Source organism: Gekko japonicus, unplaced genomic scaffold (assembly GCF_001447785.1).
Source record: "Gekko japonicus isolate JY-2015 unplaced genomic scaffold, Gekko_japonicus_V1.1 scaffold340, whole genome shotgun sequence".
NCBI lineage: Eukaryota > Metazoa > Chordata > Lepidosauria > Squamata > Gekkonidae > Gekko > Gekko japonicus.
In genome coordinates this window covers 165,412-185,410 of record NW_015161961.1, presented here as the reverse complement: position 1 = coordinate 185,410, position 19,999 = coordinate 165,412, and the positions used below count along the sequence as shown (strand labels likewise).

General features: G+C 42.9%; 1 protein-coding gene across 1 annotated transcript in view; it reads right to left on the bottom strand.

Moving 5' to 3' along the window:
- Positions 1–18,159, bottom strand: part of MMD (monocyte to macrophage differentiation-associated) — a 37,827-nt gene extending 19,668 nt beyond the window's left edge. Inside the window, exons 1-2 of the mRNA XM_015429541.1 lie at positions 18,002–18,159; positions 2,126–2,207 (exon numbers count right to left, since the gene is read on the bottom strand). Coding sequence (XP_015285027.1) covers positions 2,126–2,207; positions 18,002–18,081 — 162 coding nt within the window. The 5' untranslated portion in view covers positions 18,082–18,159. The remainder of the gene's footprint in view (positions 1–2,125; positions 2,208–18,001) is intronic.
- Positions 18,160–19,999: the final 1,840 nt, after the last annotated feature.

The window sequence follows — 19,999 nt, the reverse complement described above, 5'->3', positions numbered from 1 at the left end:
CTACTATGAAAGTAACCCCAGAGGCACAACTATTAGTTAGGAACATACCTTTTTAAAAACTGTTTTTTCTGAGTATTTTGTGTGTGTGTGTGTTTGTATGTATGTGCTTGCAAGCATGGAAATCATAGTGACTTCTGGCAACCCCTAGTAGGACTAGGACATTTCAGAGGGGTGGCTTGATAACATGGCCTGTGTCTTGGTCATCCTTCCAAGTACTCTCCAGGGTTGGCCCTGCTTAGCACCCGAGATCTGATGAGATTGGACTTGCCTGGGCTATCCAGGTCAGGGCTACTTAGGGACATACTTGAAATAGTCACTATGCATTATTTCAGTGTATGAACATACATTAACAGTTCAATCCATAAACACTTGGTTGGGCAAGAAACTGTAAATGGTCTTTATTATGCAAGACAGTTTGTATCACTAATCACTTTAAGGTCTGGTGGGGCTGGGTGTTGTGGGGTTACTTTGGGGAACTCCTGTCAGAAGTCTTGTCATGTCTGCCTTTCTGTCCTTGTCATATCTGCCTTTGGAGAATTGTGGGTGATCCAGGCAGCCTGACAGGTGTTTTCTTTCCTCTGTAGAGTAGAAGAATTTGCTGTGGGGTATTTCAGCCTGGGGGGAGCTGTTAGAGTTGTGGGCACACTTCCCTTGCTTCCCTGGTGTGGCTAGGGTGCCTGCCAAGCTGTTGTTTGCTTATGGAACTCTAGGAGTGTCTGCCTTTCTGTTGTTCAGGGGGCTGAGACCATAGCAGGGATTGGAGGTTGGAAATGAGCAAAAGCTTCACTCTGAGTTTTAAAATGTCCCCCCCCCCTGGGCAGAGCAGGCAGGAAGGGGGGAGATCTGTGCAATTGCTTTCCAGATGTACCTCAGCCCACCTTCATACATATGCTAATAGATATAACAGGAGAGATAATGGGTGGGTCAATCTCTCCCCTTTCCCCAAGCAGGGAAGAGAGATTTGGAGGAATTAAATACTACAGAGCCTTCAGAGGGAAAAAATGTCTGGAAACTTCAGGAAAAACTTCTCTGACCCACCTGACCTGGTCAGTGGGTGGGAAAAAGAGAGGTGATAAAACTCATGGAAGCAAGGAGGAAGCTCTCTTTTGTGCTAAATCCATCAGAGCAGACAGAACTCTTGAGGCAGTGTCAAACTCTGCTTAGTTTACCATAGTTGCAGGGGGGAGGGAAATTCCTATGGGGGGTGAACTCTGTAGAGATCTGTAATTTCCTAAGCTAAAGAAGCCTGTCCTATACTTTAATATCTGATAGGGCATGTATAGAGCGGGGGACAGAGGAATTGCATTTTACCCATTTCTTTTGAATCCCTTGCTTAATTTGGTGCTGTGCTAAAAGTATGCTTGTGAACATTTTCTTTTTAATAAATACTTTATAACTTTGGATGCTGATTGTGGTTCTCTAATCAATCACATATAACAGTTCAACATCCTAGTTCTGAAATTTAAACAGACATTTGCGTTGTACAGAAGTGTCCCTCGCAACTCACTGTTTTTGTGTTACTGAAAAGGAAACTTAACAACCCAGCCTTGTATAAACAGTTGCTCACCTGAGGCAGAAAGAAGCTCCTTCAGCTTTATAAGAATTAGTAAGGCGTTCTCTTCCACTTTTAGGTAACATGTTATTAATGCATGATATGCATGGGCATGCAAGATTAACAAATGATTTTCCTGGCTGACAACTTTTGAAGAGTTATTTATGAGACTATTTTGACATAGAGTGCATGCTTCAATATACAAACACTGCTGCTGTTTTGCTCAGAAACTTTCAAAACTTTTGAAAAATAAATCTTTCCAAATTGGTAAAATGAGCTTTCAGCAATCATTAATTTAGTGAGAAGGAGATTTCACAAGGCTTTAGGGAATCTTCAGTTCCTAAATACAGACCAGACTGATGAAGGACTGAATAAGTAAATAAAATCAATTGAGTTTTTGTACTCCGTGCTCCCAGAACAGGTACTTAGGTCAGCAATGTCATGACCATATTAATGGTACTTCCCAAGCTTGTATTCAATCATGATTTAAACACAATAAAATCTAACACAGATGGGAATTTGAGCCATTTAAATGCCACAGAGATTGTACTGCCAGTAAGTCAATTTACTTACCGCATGAGTATAACAGTTAGCAGCATGCTCATAGCAAGTGGGTTTGTAACGGCTGTTTGCTGGAGCCGGATGGTTCATGAATCTGTTGAGACAATTGAGACACAGTTTACATAAATGGATACTTAAAAGGATGTAATGAATACATTTATTCAGTGGGTTAATATTTAATATTCTTGCTATTGATCATTAAAGGGACTACATAATCACACTGAAATTTTTCTGAATAGGAATTTGGACAAAAAGTCCCCATCAAATAAGTTTAAGAAGAAAAAGGGCTCAGTACGTAAAGATACCAAGAATTCTGCCAATGTCAGCAGATCTAAGTATACAACCATATTCCTTTTACATTTAGACATAATTATGACAAAAAAAGATCAGCAGTACTAAGGCTAATTTGTGTCATCTGCTTCTTCCACACTCTTTCATTTCCATTTTAAAAACAAGTAAAGGAAGTCAGCTCAGTCAAGAGGAGATGTGAGTCGAACAGTGATATATTAAAATATACAGACATGTATTAAAATAGAAAGGAAACTGAATTAGTTAAAGCACAGTACTTTTCTAGACTCAGACAACAAGATCAGGCTGGCGAATCCGACATAGAAGCCCAGAGATTATGTAGTGTGTATGCACACAACAGCTTATATCCAGAATTAAACTTCGTTGGCCTTAAAGGTACCACTGGACTCAAACTTTGTTCTGCTGCTTCAGACCAACACAGCTACCCACATGAATCTATGCACAGTCAACAGGGCTAAATACACAAATAACTTCCTCAGAAACAAAGATTAAATATTAAAAGAACACCTTGAAAGAGGTGCAATTTATGTATTCTATCTGATTAAGTGGGCACTACGCCACAAAATCTTGTGCTTCAGTAAATCTGTTCGCCTTTAGAATTCCATAAAAACCCTTTTTCAGTTTTTGGTATTACAGATACCCCGCAGGAAACTGAATCACTAGAGGTTACATTTTAGGAGCCAACACCTGACCAGAAAGCAGCGGTCTCTTACTGGTAGCTCAAATCCACTAAATTGAGGAGAAACAAGAGTTTGCAACAAAGATTCGACACAGGCATGATACACAGAAAATTCTGAAGAATGGAGAACTCAGCACACTGCTTGTTCTGAAGCCTTCAATATCTATACCAAGAGATTAGAGGTTTCGTCCAACAGGGCTGCCCCAAGAACCCTCCCCTTCTGTGCCACTCTGGCTGGGTTCAGGGCAGGCTCCTGAGGTCACACCTCTGCAACTCTCTTTCAATCCAGGCAGCAGCGGCCCACGTCTGCAAGGTGATGCCAAGGCACAGGGTCATGCCCATTTCCTCCTTCCACATTGCTCCCCTCTCCTCACGTAGCCACTGAAGTCGCTGCCTGGAATGCTTGGGCAGTGAATCACTCTTGCTACCCAATCACAGCCATTTATTTGAGATACAAATATTGATATCTTTCAATTTCTATGATACATCACAAACTAAATTGCGAAAAGAACCTCACGTCCAAACAAATGAAAATTCTAAACAGGAAACTTCTGGCAAGTGAGTGGTCAACAAATCAGAGAGGGTCTGAAATCCTCAAGTCAATTAATTAAATAAATGAATCTCTTCCAACTAGTTATAATTATCAGGAAGTTAATACATAATTCATCAATGTACATGGTTGAGACTGTACAGTCAGGACATAATTATTTTCATGCTGGCAATCAATCATAACATGGGATAAGATATTCATGAAAATTAAATTTTGAATCCACTGAAAACACTAATTGTTTCTCAACTTGAAATTTATTTGGAATTGAAGTGCCTTAGAATATCGGAAATATTACAAAACTTACATTTAAGACTGCTAACAAGATGTTCTTCAAGAGTTAAAAACCTAAACTCAAATTTGCAGTGTGTTCATTCAAGGGGGAGATTATATGTGAAGTCTTTGGGATATGCTGCAAATCTTGTTTGATTGCCAGGGCTTTTAATACGATAAAAACCACAGGCATCTTTTTTTTGGGGGGGGGGGAGCAATTTGTGTGTCTTTTATTTTGGTTTTGACTTGTAATGTTTTAATTATTACAGTTAAGCCACCTTGAGCCAAGAGGAAAGGTGGAGTACAGATATTTTAATAAATGAATATATTTTATTTTTAGTATGGGAGTGAGAAAGCCTAGAAAGTAAGCCCTATTGGAGAACACAAGACTTACTTCTGAGTAGACCTGCTTAGGCTTGCTTCCATAATCTTCTAAAGAAGAAAAAGAACACAATCAGAGGATTCTCCTCATCAGCAGACAGGTCACCATATACAAGGAACCAATCACTTTTGTATCACATCAGTTTGAAAAATGTCACTCAACAATTCCAGCTTCAAAAAAATCATCTGCTGTCAAGTAAGTAAGTCAGACAGAGCACAAGTTCCTACAGATCAATGATTATTTGTACTACTGAAACACTGCTACCAAACGTTTTTAAAATACTACTTAGAATGTTCAATTTTCATTCATCCACCAGGGATAATATAAAGGCTATATGCCTGAGAAATTATGTGTACTGGCCACAACATAACAGGCTGGACTATATTTAAACTCTCATACCAGTAGGTTCTCACCACAAAGGGGCACTAATCTTCTACAAAACATACCCAGTTGATGGATTCCTGAGACCCCTTGTAAGGGGGGGGGGGATGGAGGCCACCATTGAAGAGAGAGTGAGAGAAAACAAGGAGGGGAAAGGGGGCATGGTGAGGGAGGGTAGTGGAGGGGCTGAGATATGACCCACTCAAAGACTTTTCATAATAGAGCAGAACTGCAGGGATGTGATTTTTAGAACAAAGCACATGGCACTAAACCCACTTGTGTCTTTTGCTACTCACAGTGCAATCCCCCCCCCGCCAACCAAAAGCCATCTCTCTCTAAAATAGTGTCTTTTAGAACTGCAGACCAGCTGAGAGAGAAGTCACATTAGGAGACAGACTGCCAGGAAGCCAGCCATGGTTTGCAGAAGTGGGTTAATACCACTAACTGATATATCATTGGCACTTAAGATCGCCCTTCCGGAAGCTGTCTTATATGTGACTAGGCAGACTTAAATGAGCCTACCCCAGCTGCATCTAGTTTGGCCCCCAAACCACACATATTTGTTGTGTACAGGTAAGGATCAGAGGTTTCACACAGAATGATAAGCAAAATATTTGATGCCACATTCGTCAGAATATTCTGGGCTATTAGAAACAGAGTCTTCAGACACAAAACCCTCAACTCAAAGCTCTCTGTATGTTATAAAATTAGTAGGTACAGTATAGCTTACATATGGTGTACCATGTCACTTGTGAGGAAGAACTATGACAGTAACCACACACTGGTGGCTCTCACTTCAATGTGAATATATTTCTTCAATACCCAATCAACATGTTTCCTTGAGGTTATGATAGATGCCTCAATAAAGACATTAATCCAATGTGTAGCAGCTATGAAAGAGGACAATCCTATGGTACAGATAAGGGACTGAGAATAAAAAGGACAATACTGTGTTGCCACTGAATACCAGTTGTCCTACTGCCTTTATGCCCTGTTTGTGGGCACTTGGGAGCAACTACTGAGCCACTGTGGAATGAGAATGCTGAATAAAGTGGAACTTTAGCCTAATCCAGCAGAGGGATTTTTATGCTCACATACAGAACTGTACAGCATAACTGCTAATTTCATAATGTGTCCTGGCTTTAAATGAAGGCTGGAAAATAAAAATGCCTAAGTTAAAGGCCTGAGAAAAATTATGTACAGCAAGTTTATTTTTCAAGCTTTTTCCATAGTCTCCCCCAAAAGTCACTTTTCAACTTTGCCTTTATTTGCTGCTGCCCTTCAAGAATTCTGAGACACACAAAGAGAAATTCCTTGTTCTCTGAAGCTTTTTTTCATTTGCTGTACACCTAAGTGAAATTTGCTACTTCATCTCAATGCTTGAGAAATTTGAGCTCCCTCTCTTTTCTCTAGCAGGACTGGTCTTTGTTCCACTTCCTCTGTCCTGAGAGAAGTAAACCCATTCAGGTTGTCACTAGTCTGAACACTCTGGATTTTATTCATGTTTGACAAAGAGCATGAAAATTTAACATTTTATTAATAATTAATTGGGAGGAAAGGTATCATTCCCCTCATCTGTTCTCTTTTACTCAAACAACATGGCCACAAATAAGGCCTGAACACCTCTTTTAAAAGCCCGGCTATCTTGGTGCCTAAAAACTAGATACCAGTGTTACTAGCAGTAAACAGTATTAATCTGGACCTTGCAGAATATTATCATCAAATATGGCCTGCCTCAGCTATATTGCTATTTTGTACCCAATTTTCACGTCCTGATGCCAAAAACATTATTTGGCTACTTGCCCTTTTTTCCTGCCAATCTAAGATTACTGTATGCCTCTCCCCATAAATGGCCACTCTTCATCACAGAAGCGTGCAGACAGAGATCAAATTGAATTACGCTACGATAAAACAATTTACTTGCAACTGTCTCTAGAAGGTATTCTCTAATGGCCCACATATTAAGGTTTCTTCTGTTTCCTTCTATTTTTACATTTGGCTTCCAGTTCTCTGTGGAAGCCCCCTGATAAAGTTTTCCTCAAAGACACACTTGAAATGGACTGAAGGAATCGAACTTGGGTATGCACATCAAATGGCTAAACTTATCATCTTTCCAAAAGGCACAACTGAATCGTACTGCTTTTGGATTCTAATATTTTGTCAATAAACACATTAAAAAGGATCAGTGCCTGTCCTTTGTGTAGTCAGGTCAAATATTACCAGCTAAAAATTAACGTTTTGCTATTTGATTAGATTAGCGTTCAGGGTTGCTTATGTATTTTAAATGAGGTATTTTAATAAGTAACTCTCTGACATCTGCTCCAACTTTAGATCTAAATACAAAGCTCTGTTCTATGCATACCCTGTTAGACTGCAAAATCAAACATAATCCTGATCCAATGTGATGTACTTCATAGCTTCTGTATGGATGACAAAGAACAGAAGGCTGGTAGAAGTTTAACTGGGCATGCAAATTACTTAAGAGATCTAACTACTTTTTGTTAACGACAGAATCCTACAAATGGTAGCAACTACCAATGGTTGTTCTACTTTCACAGACCAATGGTTGGAGGATTATTTAATTTGGCATGGCTGTAGTGTGCCAGATAGAAGTTGGTCAAGAATCCCCGATAGGGGTTGGTAAAAAGTCCTAGCATAGATCACAGCTGATAGTTTTAAAAATACTTAATTTTCTGCAAGCCTGGGCCATAAAAAAATTATATTGGCTCTGAGGAGTTGGGTATTGGAACCTATGTACTTGGATATTTTCTAGCCCAGGCCAAAGTGTTCTAAAGCAGCCTCCTCAGAAGCAGAGGGCATACCGAAAGGTGAATTGGCATAGGTTACAAGTACAGCAATGCAACATATCTATCTTCTGCTTCACAACTGGACCTCACATTTCACATTATACCTCCTTGCTGACAACTAACAGTTCTATATCATTTTTCACTATTTATAAATTTACTTTTTTCTCTTGTCCCTCTTTTCCAAGTTTTACATTGGAAACAGCTAACAAAAACAGATTAACCCTGTCCTATGGAAGAGTCAGTCATTCAGGAGGGGGGAAATGCTGAAAATAATCTCTTACAGCTGTACATGAAAAGGGAAGCTTAGTTCAATCAAAATGAATGAAATGCCGGATATACGAACTTTCACCCAGTTCAAAAGAGAAAAACTTCATCTTTCATCATGATCTATTTCCTTTCATTCACCTCTTCTGACCACTCAGCAGAGGTCTACCCTCTTCTCAGCAACTGAGAAAGAAAACAGCCAGTACTTCTGAATACTGTGCAAATTCTAAGAGGCTCTCCAAACAGTGACTGTGAGCACTGTCGGATACTCAGAAATCCAACATCTCAGCAACTGTATCTGACCATAAAAAACCTATTTCAATTCTTGTCGGTGGGGCAAGAAAATGCCCAATTATCAGACTCACAGAGGGAATTTTTAAAAAACAACAACACACAACCCCAAGAAGTGGAATAATCAGAATGGTTGAATTAGCACAAAGCTTAAGATTTAAATTACCAAAGGTCCCCATAGACAAAACAATTCCCCATCTAAACCAGGTGCATGTGTCCCAACACTCCCACAAACAATGGCAGTTGAAGGTGGTACGGATGTCCCACGGCTGCAGAGGAGCAGAGAAAACTGTAGACAAAAACCACAGACAAATGATCTCCTCAGTGCTAAGAGATATTCACTTAAAAACACAGTTCCACAGTTGGTCAAAGGTTTTTAGTAGGAGCTGTGAAAATAGATCCTTTGGATACAAAAATATGCTTTCTGGGCATCCAAGCTACAATTTTGTGAACTGTATTCCTGCAATCACATATCTGGGTCAACGTGGGAATATTTCCACATACTTATTTTATTTAGGGGGAAGGGGTTGCACACCCATTATAAATTTACCGGCAAAAGCAAAGAGAATACCATCATATACTTCTGCAAGATAAGCAACGCTGCTCATGTGCTCCAAGAGGCAACACAGAAAGAACACTCTGTTCCATCAGTGGAGATGCAACAGGTTTAAGCATGGTGTGTAGGATGAAGCTTAATGACAATACTCAATATGTTCAGAGATAAAGTAAGCTGTTCATCAAGGGAAAATTAACTGAAGAGAGGCTCCTATTCACAAGCATGGTTGAATAATGCTTGGAAAGAGGGTGCTTTTTCACATCAGTCTGGACAAGACACGTTCAAATTACACATTTGACATCTCTCTACCACTTCTCCATATTCAACTCCTTCTTTACACTAACACTGTTACAAGGAGAAATCTTCTTTCCATAGATGGAAGCCATCCCACTGTGAAAACAGACAACCCACATGGTAAAGAGTTTTTGAACAATTCCATGGGAGTAGGCAAAGGCCTTTATTCCCTGTTGGGATACAAAATAAGTGACTCAGAAGAGCAGAAGACAAGAAGTCACACACACAGTAGTGTTGATCTGACATAAAATCCAATGGAGGCATGATGTTCAGAATCCTGGGTGTCACATAAACAGGGCTTTTCATACTCTGGAATTACTACCACTACACAGCTCTACTATCATAACTGCAAACCCCAAACCCACCCAGATACACACATGCACACACTTCAGCTATCAACAGAAAACACCCTATTGGTACTTTTTACTCCTGATGATCACAGAAACGATAGGCTAGGCTACCAAGGATTATATGATTCAAATCAAATAACCTTTTTTGCTTGATTCTGTAGATCCTAGATATGGAAATCTCAACCTCTACTCTAATAAGAACTCCCAAAAGCACGCTTTGAACAAAATAGGGAAAGTCTATATATATATTTTTTTAAACCACGCATCAACTCCCCTGAATGCAAAATATGAGGCGAAGGAGGGAGGGAGGAAGCACATAATCTGCATTAAGTGATCATGAGCATACCAGAAAGGAACTTTAGAAGGAACCGCCTGGGAATGTAAGCTTTGGAGCAGAATCTACATTCTCCCACGAGCAGACTTGTAACTCTGGTGATTTCCCCGACAACATGCCCCCCTCCCGCCTGGGAAAATCCACCCCCCCCCCGCCCGCCTCCTCTCGAGCTGGGGGTCGGCACGGGGGGCTCCGGGCGGCTCCTGAGGCAGCGAGGGCCGGAGTCCGGGCCCTCATTGGCTTCCCAGCCCCGAGCGGAGGTAGAAGGAGGAGATGAGACCGGACCCGGCTGCCTTAGCCGCGGCGTGCGCGGAAAGAGCGACGGGCGAGCGTCTCCCGCTACCGCCGACCCGGTCGCTCGCTCGCTCGCTCCTCCGCCTGCGGCCGGGGCCCGCCCCCCTCCCGTGTCAGTCGAGGCCGAGAGAAGGAGCTCCGCCTACCTCCGAGAGCCACCAGTTGGGCGGGAAGGAAGGAGAACAATAGGCGGGCGGCCGAGGGCTGGGGAGGGGGCGGGAAGCCGAGGATGAGGTAGAAGAGGGGGGCGAAGGAGGCGGAGAGCGAGAAGGGAAAGGGCTGCGTGTTGGCCGCGGGGGCGGGCAGTGACGGGGAGGGGAGCTGAGTGTGACCCAAATCCCCGGCAATGTAAATAGGGTGAGGGATGAGTCATGATGACACTGACTGACTGACTCCCCCCGCCCGCCCCCTCAAGGGAGAATTTGCCTCAGGCAGGCATAGTTGGCTGGAGTCCGAGACGCTTCCCAAGCGACAATGGAAGCATCCAGACGCTTTCAGCATTTCACAGCTAGAGACGCATGCATGCCGCCCCCCATCCACTTCACATCAGTCCCAGCATCTTGTGGGCGAGCCGTAGGCAGGAGCCTTGCAAGACCTGGTGGTGCCATCCCGTGAAGGCTTATCGCACTCTGAACCCATTGAAATCATTGGGCTTGGACTGGAGTAATTTTGCATAGGAAGGTAATGGGGGAGGGTCTGGTTCAGTGGCTGGTTGGGAGGATCCTCTAGGATTGGCAGGTCCTTCCTGGCGACTGGCAGGGGACGGTGGTGTAGGGGTGCCAGATCCAGGTTGGGGAACTCCTGGAGATTTGGGGACGGAGTTTAGCGAGGATAGGGACCTCAGTAGGGCACAGTGGCATAAGAGCCCACCCTCCATAGCACCCATTTTCTGCACGGAAACTGATCTCTGGAGGTGAGCTGCGATTCCAGGGAGGCTGGCATCCCTAGTTACTTTATGTTCACAGATAGAACAAAAGACAGGAGAGAAATCCAGTAAAATCAATAGTTAAGCACAGAAAGGAAAAATAATGAGTCTTGTTGCTCTTAGAGCTCAGGACAACATACATGTGTCGCCCGTCATTTTACCCACACGGTTACCGCTGTGAGGTGGATTAGGCTAAGGGAGTGACTGGCCCAAGGTCAATCCAGGTGGCCAGCTAGCCGTGTTGGTCTGAGGCAGTAGAACAAAGCCTGAGTCCAGTGGCACCTTTAAGACCAACAAAGTTTAATTCTGGGTATAAGCTTTCAAGCGCAAGCAAGCACACTTCAAACAGGGAGCTTCACGGCAGTTGAAGTGACAGCATACCTCCTGTTTATCATAACCTTTGAGTCATCAGCTTGAAGTTGTTTAGCAAGCCGTGGTGGTCTACCAGCTTGAGTGTAACTGACTCCTTCCATAGCAACATGGATGGAAACAGCCAGGTTAGGCTGGCAGCTCTGGGCTCCGGAGATTGTGGGAATTTTAGGATTTTATTATTTGGGAGTCTGTTGGTTGTGTGGATGTGTGCCAGAGGCTGCTTCCAGAGTCTATTCAATGGCCAGAGAGTTTCAAGTCCCACATTAACTTAAGCATGGAAACTGATTTTATCTGTCTGTGATCCTGCCACATGACCTTAATTGGAAGACTTCTTAAATCCATTTTCTGTTAATTGATCTTTAGGATCAATTCTGGACTATGGATCTTGGGAGCAGCAGGCTCTAGAAAAGGTGCATGAGTTTGCGGTCTAGTCTTTCTTATCAGAGCCAGCCATATAAGTACATTAATATCCCATTTGACATGGTTGTGGATAGATCTGATAAGATGCATTACTGTTGTTTTACCTGCTTAGAAATATGTGTGGGCCTCTAGGGTGGGAAACAGAAAATGTTATCTCCCTCTGCTGCAGATTTGTCATCCAATGTTTGCACTAAGTCTCCTTATACAGGTGGACTTCCATAGAAGAGATCTGGCAGAATTAGAAAATGCAGATAAACATTTCATGGCGTGAGAAACAATGCATATATTAACATATATTTGTGAACATGCTGAGTAAGAAAATTGCCCATGGCTGGCTATTTATATCATGTTTTTGAAGGCTTCAAGGTTTATCCACATATAAAACGTTCAGAAGGAAAAGGCAGAGAAAGATAGAATTTTACTCCAAATGTGCCAGTGAGAAATTTGATAGGGCTAGACCTGGTACTATTTCCTTGGAACCTGGAGGATCTATAAAGCCTGGCCTTTAGATGTTCTCCTAGCCATAAACAACTCCCATGGAAGAATGTTTAAATCAAGGGTTCCCCAACTTTGTTGAACTATTGGGCATTTTTGGAATTCTGGGAACAGAGATTGGGTGCCACAACATCATGACTGCTATAAGGGTCCAGTCACAAAATGTTGGGAGATTCCATAGTGGAGGCAGCTGTTTCCAAACTGGTGCTCCCTGCGGACACAGAGAGAATGCCTCAGGACCTCTCTGTAGCATCTCCTACTCCATTGAACTGGAGGAAAGTCAGGAATGGTTCTTAGCTTTAAGGGAAGGGACGGTTTGGGGAAGAAGCAGCTAGACACCAGGAAACATATCAGCAGGCACCATGGTTCTGACAGCCATCATGTTGGGAACCACTGGTTTAAATTATCCAACCATGTAAGTGAAACCCAAACACATAGGATTGTTCCATTGAATGGCTCCTCTTGGCATAGTTAAAAATGCACATGATCAGGTGTTGCCCACATGGTTAGGTCATTTAAATATTCTTCCAGCTGCAAGGGAGCTGGTTACAGGTAAATGGTTCTGCACTAAGTCTCCTTATACAGGTGGACTTCCATAGAAGAGATCTGGCAGAGTTAGAAAATGCAGATAAACATTTCATGGCGTGAGAAACAATGCATATATTAACATATATTTGTGGACATGCTGAGTAAGAAAATTGCCCGTGGCTGGCTATTTATATCCTGTTTTTGAAGGCTTCAAAGTTTATCCACATATAAAACATTCAGAAGGAAAAGGCAGAGAAGGATAGAATTTTACTCCAAATGCGCCAGTGAGAAATTTGATAGGGCTAGACCTGGTACTGTTTCCTTGGAACCTGGAGGATCTATAAAGCCTGGCCTTTAGATGTTCTAGCCATAAACAACTCCCATGGAAGAATGTTTAAATCAAGGGTTCCCCAACTTTGTTGAACTATTGGGCATTTTTGGAATTCTGGGAACAGAGATTGGGTGCCACAACATCATGACTGCTATAAGGGTCCAGTCACAAAATGTTGGGAGATTCCATAGTGGAGGCAGCTGTTTCCAAACTGGTGCTCCCTGCGGACACAGAGAGAATGCCTCAGGACCTCTCTGTAGCATCTCCTACTCCATTGAACTGGGGGAAAGTCAGGAATGGTTCTTAGCTTTAAGGGAAGGGACGGTTTGGGGAAGAAGCAGCTAGACACCAGGAAACATATCAGCAGGCACCATGATTCTGACAGCCATCATGTTGGGGACCACTGGTTTAAATTATCCAACCATGTAAGTGAAACCCAAACACATAGGATTGTTCCATTGAATGGCTCCTCTTGGCATAGTTAAAAATGCACATGATCAGGTGTTGCCCACATGGTTAGGTCATTTAAATATTCTTCCAGCTGCAAGGGAGCTGGTTACAGGTAAATGGTTCCCATGCAAGCAGGAAAAAAACCCTCTAAATGCAACCTGTAACCTGACAACCCTAGCCTTTAATTATTTTCCTATCTTGTCACTGCTGTTGATATTAAAGACATTTAGCTTTGAGGAAACTGGTTTCAGATTTGTGTCTTCCTCTTGCTTTTTAAAAAGAAGCATACAAGGTCAAGAGGCAAATATAACAACAATTTCTTTGCCCTAGACAAGCGGTAACTTTTGTTTCTGTCATTTGGTGCGTAGCAAACTACAGGCTGCTTTGTAGGAGAAAGAGCAATACCTAAAATAAATAAATAAATAAATATACAAGGTCAAGAGGCAAATATAACAATTTCTTTGCCCTAGACAACCAGTAACTTTTGTTTCTGTCATTTGGTGCGTAGCAAACTACAGGCTGCTTTGTAGGAGAAAGAGCATATGTGAAGGTGAAACTGAGCAAAAATTTTCTTTAAAAAAATGAAACAACAACAACAAAATTAACCAAGCTGCCTAGCAAACAATTTCCATCATATGACAAGGAAAGAGGGAAAGAAACACTAATGGCTTTTTGTCTGGTTTTAAAACAAAACCAGTGTTTGAAGATAATCTAGTTCATCTGAAAATAAGGGACTGACCAAATATTGTAGGGCATATGGGAACAAAAAAGGGATTAAGATTAGACAGAAGTTCATTACAGAATAATGATAGCAAAGCAGGAGAGGAGAGAATTAAATACAAAGGGCTAAAATGTCATTGTTCCTGTGGACTGGTATCATTGCCAACAATGTTTAAAGCATGTAAAAATAAGGGGTCAGAACTGCACAACACAAGAACTTTGAATCAGAGCTTCAGTGGAAGTTTTGTGCCTCCCAGACTCCACTCTGTTCTGTTTTCTCCTCCTTAAAGTATTCTGTGGAGCCATTTGTGAAATCGTTATATATAGCAGTAGAAAAGAGCAAGAGTCCACTAGTACCTTAAAGACTAACAAAATTTGTGGTAGGGTATGAGCTTTTGTGAGTCACTGCTCACTTCTTCATGTGACTTATATAATTACATATAAACTTTGCAACAGAGCCAGTAGCCAGTTCTGTGGGGTGCTTTATGGAGTGGAAGGCAGCCACCATTTCTGCCCAGTGCTCTGGTGTCAAAGAGAAGAGAGCTTGCAGCAGAAGACTCAAAATTCCCACTGAGTGTCTGATTCAAAGTTCTTACGTCATCATTACCCAACAAACACAAGGATTTTGTACTATCACCTCACCGTGTAATATAGTGTCATTATGCTGTGGGTTTCCCCTGCGCTACCCTATTGACTGCTGCTGGCAGGATTGGCAGCATCACCACATGTTATGAGTTACACTTGGGTGCAAGATGGGGTTTGTGGTCATGGAGATATGGACATAGGCCATTGCACTGTGATATCTAGTGGCATCTGCACTTCAGCCTGGCTACTTCTTTGCTCATGCAGGAACTGACAGCATCAAACTTTAAACCAATTAAGTGTGAGAACAGTGATGTAATGGTTTGTAGCCAAAACTAGGCAAATATATTTTGTTTGGTCCCTGGGCTATTCCATTCAGTGTCAGTGTTTAGGTTATACCAAAACCAACTCACAGCTAAATTTAAACACAAAATGATACATATACACATGAAGTTGTTGTTTTTTCTCTGAAGGAGTCTCTGTGCCTTACCCAGATAAAAACAGGCAAGCATTCAGCAGATGAAGTGTGTTTTCCATACTGTAACTCCACGTGGGGAAAGGCTGCGCCAGTTTAATTTCCCCCTGTACCCACCACTTGCTCAGTTATGATGGGAAACAGGACCAAAATGAATGTGATACGGAAGATCCAAAATCAGGATCTCCTATGGTGGGTTATGTGCTTATTTTCACGTCAAAGAGGCAACATTGGGCTGCTTACTTGAATGGGGGTAATGGCCCACGCAGACTCAGAAGCTAAGCATGGTTGGCCCTGGTTCATACTTGGATGGGAGACAGGAAGGAATTCCAGGGTTGCTGCACAGGGGAAGGCAATGTCAAACACACACACACCCCACCCGGTTATCCTCTTGCCTTGAAAACCCTATGGGGTCGCCATGAGTCTGCTGCGACTTGAGGGCACTTTACACACACCATGAAGGAAGGACTACTTTCCTCCTACACAGATCCTCTTATCTGCCAGTTGCCTTGAAGCCGCTATTAGATGCATGGAGAGAAAAAGATGGCTGCTATACCTGCTGCTTTCCCCCTCCAGTTAAGTTTATAGGACCTTTATTCATGTGATTTAGACCAGGAATACAATGTGGGAGGAAAGGGTCAAAGACCACCTCCCCCCAGTGCCATTTCCCCAATCAAATTAGCAGCCCCATCGGGCAGCTTTGAAGTAACAATCCCCCTCCCCCCAGTAGAGAGACTTCAGTCATGGATGTCATACCTAGTTTGATGCTGACTACTGCAGCATTCTAATCCTAAACACATTACAAGCAATGAAGTCCCACTGATTTCAGCTGAGCTCATTTCTGTGCAAGTGTCCTCAGAACTGTGGCCAGACACAGTTTAAAAGGTTATCTCTTTAAACTAGCAAGCCAGGTAGCAATGGCCTTAGATTATAGGACTTTGGGCGGAATCATAGCATAGTCGTGAATGTTCAAACAAAAGAAAACAAGGTGTGTGGGGAGAGCCACAAACTACCATGACTGAACATATAAGCCTCTTTTATTTAACATGTGTGTTCTCTCCCTCCTCTCTGAGGAGACTGGTTCAGGAAACTGGCATATATTCAGCCTGAAGCTGGAGGAACTTCCTCCAGTCTATGGAGGCTTCCTCTAATTTAAGTGGCTCTTCCATTGGAGGAAGAACAACTTAAATTGGAGGAAGACTCCTTAAGCTGGAAGGAGGCTTCAAACTTTGCTCAGTGGAATGGTAGGACAGCATTCCATTTTGTCTTCACAATAACTCTACGAGGTAAGCCAGGGCAGGAGATACTGACTTACCCGAGGCCATTCCTCTGAGATCCATGGCTGAGTATGGATTTGATCTCGGATCTCTCTCATCAATTTCCCAGAAACCCACAGATGTCTTTGGCACTTTCTGAAGCACAGATAGCTCAGAGGTTGGCCTCTACTGAGTCCTACAGCCCAGCATGGGCTCCATAGCTGACTAGCTCTTGTTGCTCCTCATCTTTGCCAGCCATCATGACTGCTAGACTGCTCAACCGTTTCCGACTAAGAATCATCCAATCTGCTTCCTCCAAGCATCTTGGGGGATTTTCCACTAGTAATTTAATGCCATACTATTGCTCATTAACAGTGGAGGGGAAACAACCCTGCTCAGCCACAAAGGTTACAGGGTGACCTTGGGCCAGCCATGATCTTTCAGGGTGTGAGCAGGGACATCTCATGGAAACAGCAGTGAGGTGGGAACTGAGCACACTGAGGAGGACACTGTCATGCCCAGTGCCCCCCCCCCTCAGAAAACCCAAAACCCTGTCGCCAGCACTCTTCTAGAGGCTGTTCAGTGAATTCTTATAAAATGACAGTATAAGGACCTGTCCCTAGCAGAGAAAGGTTTTACAAAAAAATCCAGTGTTGGTTTCTCTTTTCAGTCAATACACATAAGGGTGAACAGGACACAAAGAGAACTGTACCTCAAGGGGGGGGGGAAGGGGGGAGACAGGCAGCTTTGCTATTATTCACCCCTGTTACACATCAAAGGTTTCTAATGTGTCTCTTTTCTTACAAGCATCTCAGTCACTTTGAATTATGTATGTGTTTTTATTATTTGGAGAGATGCAAACCTGGCAGAATGATGGGTTTATATGGGGTGGGGGGCCATTGCAGTTCTAATAGCTGCCTTCACATCACAGATTGCTCAGGCCAAATATCTGGAAGTTCAGACAGGAAGAAATAGGAATGCATGGAAACAGTGGGTGAAGGGTGTTGGCTGTGACAAAGAAAAGCTTCTGACAGCTCATGCATCTCATACATTTCATACAAACCCTACGATTCTGCTCATGCATGTCCCACAAAGCCAGAGCTTCCGACACATACATAGTCATGGACTCATTGATAGCAGTCAGATAAGCCCCCCCCAACCACTTTGCATCAGAAAAAATATCTTCAATATGGGGGGTGGGAGCCAGAAGGTGATAAACAGCCTTAGATAATAAGATATACTCATTTAAGGATTTTAATGACCATAGAGCAGAACATTACTGTTGGTTAAACTTGCCAACATATACTCTATTGTGGGGTATGCTACCTGCAAGCAATGTTCCCTCTAAGCTGTGGAGTCTTGTGAGCAAAAATTCTACTTTGTGAGCCACTGGCATTAAAGTGGCGATTGAGCAATTTGGCTACTGCCTAAATTACTTTGCTCTGGAGCCATCCTTCCTGAGCTAAGACAAAAATGTGTGAGCTGGAGGCTAAAAAAAGTGAGCTAGCTCACACTAACTCAGCTTAGAGGGAACAATGCCTGCAAGTACTGACTTCTCTCCTTAAATACTCACATTTCAGGATCTTCTGTGGTCTGAAGTGGCTCCTTATTAGCCAAAGGCTGCCTTTTTCTACTACATGAGCTGCTTGCCATTTTAACAGAAGAGCAAGACGATAGTGCTGGACTCTTTTTCAAGCAATGGAAAAGCAGATGGACGGGTGGAATCCTTTCCTTCTCCTGGTATATTTTGATTGAGCTTGTTCAGTCCTCTTCAGAAAACAGATTATGGGTTAAGGCATGCACAAGAACTGGTCCGCCCACCAGAACTGTATGGAGTAAGAAATAATGAAGGTTTGCTCATGTGACTGTTCTGGCAACAAGCAGTCTGGGGGAAAGGCCTAAAGCACTTAGGGATAGATCTTTTGCAATATAAGTAGGCTGGATAATGACCTGGTGAACAGGGGTTTTTCCCTAATGGCTGACTTCTCCTTTCCCAAGGTTGGCTGTGTGCATACAGTTATGTTTTTAACGCAGCTGTTAAAAAATGCTTTCTTCTGCTTAGCCTGCAAGATGGACCCCTAACTTGACTTGGCTGATCTGGCCACCTGGATCCACACCATGGTAACATCATGACTAAGCTATTGTAATGCACTCTACGTAAGTCTCCCTCAGAGTCAACTTGGAGAGTTCAGTGGGTGCAGAATGCTGCCGCTTGGTTCTTATCGGAAGCCAGGCAGTGCATGCATGTTATTTCCATTCAGCAGTCAACGGGCTCAGTTCAAGGCATCAGTCAACAGGCTCAGTTCAAGGCATCAGTCAACGGGCTCAGTTCAAGGCATCAGCAATCATATACAAAGCCCTTCATAGCCTCTGACCTAGATATCTGCAGAACTACCTCTCCCCTTTGCACAGCTTCGCTCATCTGAACAGGCCTTTCTGCCGATGGTGGTGGAGGAGGAAAAGTGTCATCAAGTCACAGCCAAACTGTGATGACCCCATAGGGTTTTCAAGGCAAGGGACCTCCAGAGGTGGTTTACCACTGCCTGCCTCTGCATAGAAACCCTGGAATTCCTTGGTGTTTTCCCATCCAAATACTAGACAAGACCGATCGTACTTTGCTTCTGAGATCTGAGGAGATTGGGCTAGCCTGGGCTATCCAGTTCAGGGTTTTCTGCTGGTGCCACCCTGCAAATGGGCAAAATCAACAACTGCCCATACTCATGCATTCCCTGTTGTGGTCCCCAGCTAATGGAATGGTCCCACTCTCCTGGCATTCTACAAATGATGCAAAACTGGAAGGCACTTGCACACAGGTAATAAGGCTGTACTATAACTGAAAGGTTCAGAAAGCTGCTTTAAAAGAAGGGAAACAGCTGACTTTACTGAAATTAGTCCCTTTGGTGCTTGCTTTGCTGGATGCCAGTCTCATTTCTATTCTTGCAGAAAGATTACATGAGCATGCCAGCGCTTTGCAGAGGCACTGAATTCTTCGTTCTACCTTGTTTTTCAAGATTGCATGATATATTGAGAGACTATGCGTATGGAAAAGCAAAAAAAAAAATTATTCTGAGACTAGAGAGAGTGTTCCCTCTTCCTGACCTGTTCTTTTGCAACCTGCAAGGGATTAAGCCAGGGGTCATTTCCTAGAAAAAGAGGTGCAGGAGCTCATTAGCATAACTCATTAGCATACCTTATGTATTGACCTACACTGTGTAATATGCCTTGAGTCTCTGTGAGAAACGTGGACTATAAATAACATTCAAAATTTTTTTTTCAAAGCAACCTCTGTTCTGCAGTTGCTAGACCAACAGCTGACTTTACTGAAATTAGTCCCTTTGGTGCTTGCTTTGCTGGATGCCAGTCTCATTTCTATTCTTGCAGAAAGATTACATGAGCATGCCAGCGCTTTGCAGAGGCACTGAATTCTTCGTTCTACCTTGTTTTTCAAGATTGCATGATATATTGAGAGACTATGCGTATGGAAAAGCAAAAAACCTCTGTTCTGCAGTTGCTAGACCAACAGCTGACTTTACTGAAATTAGTCCCTTTGGTGCTTGCTTTGCTGGATGCC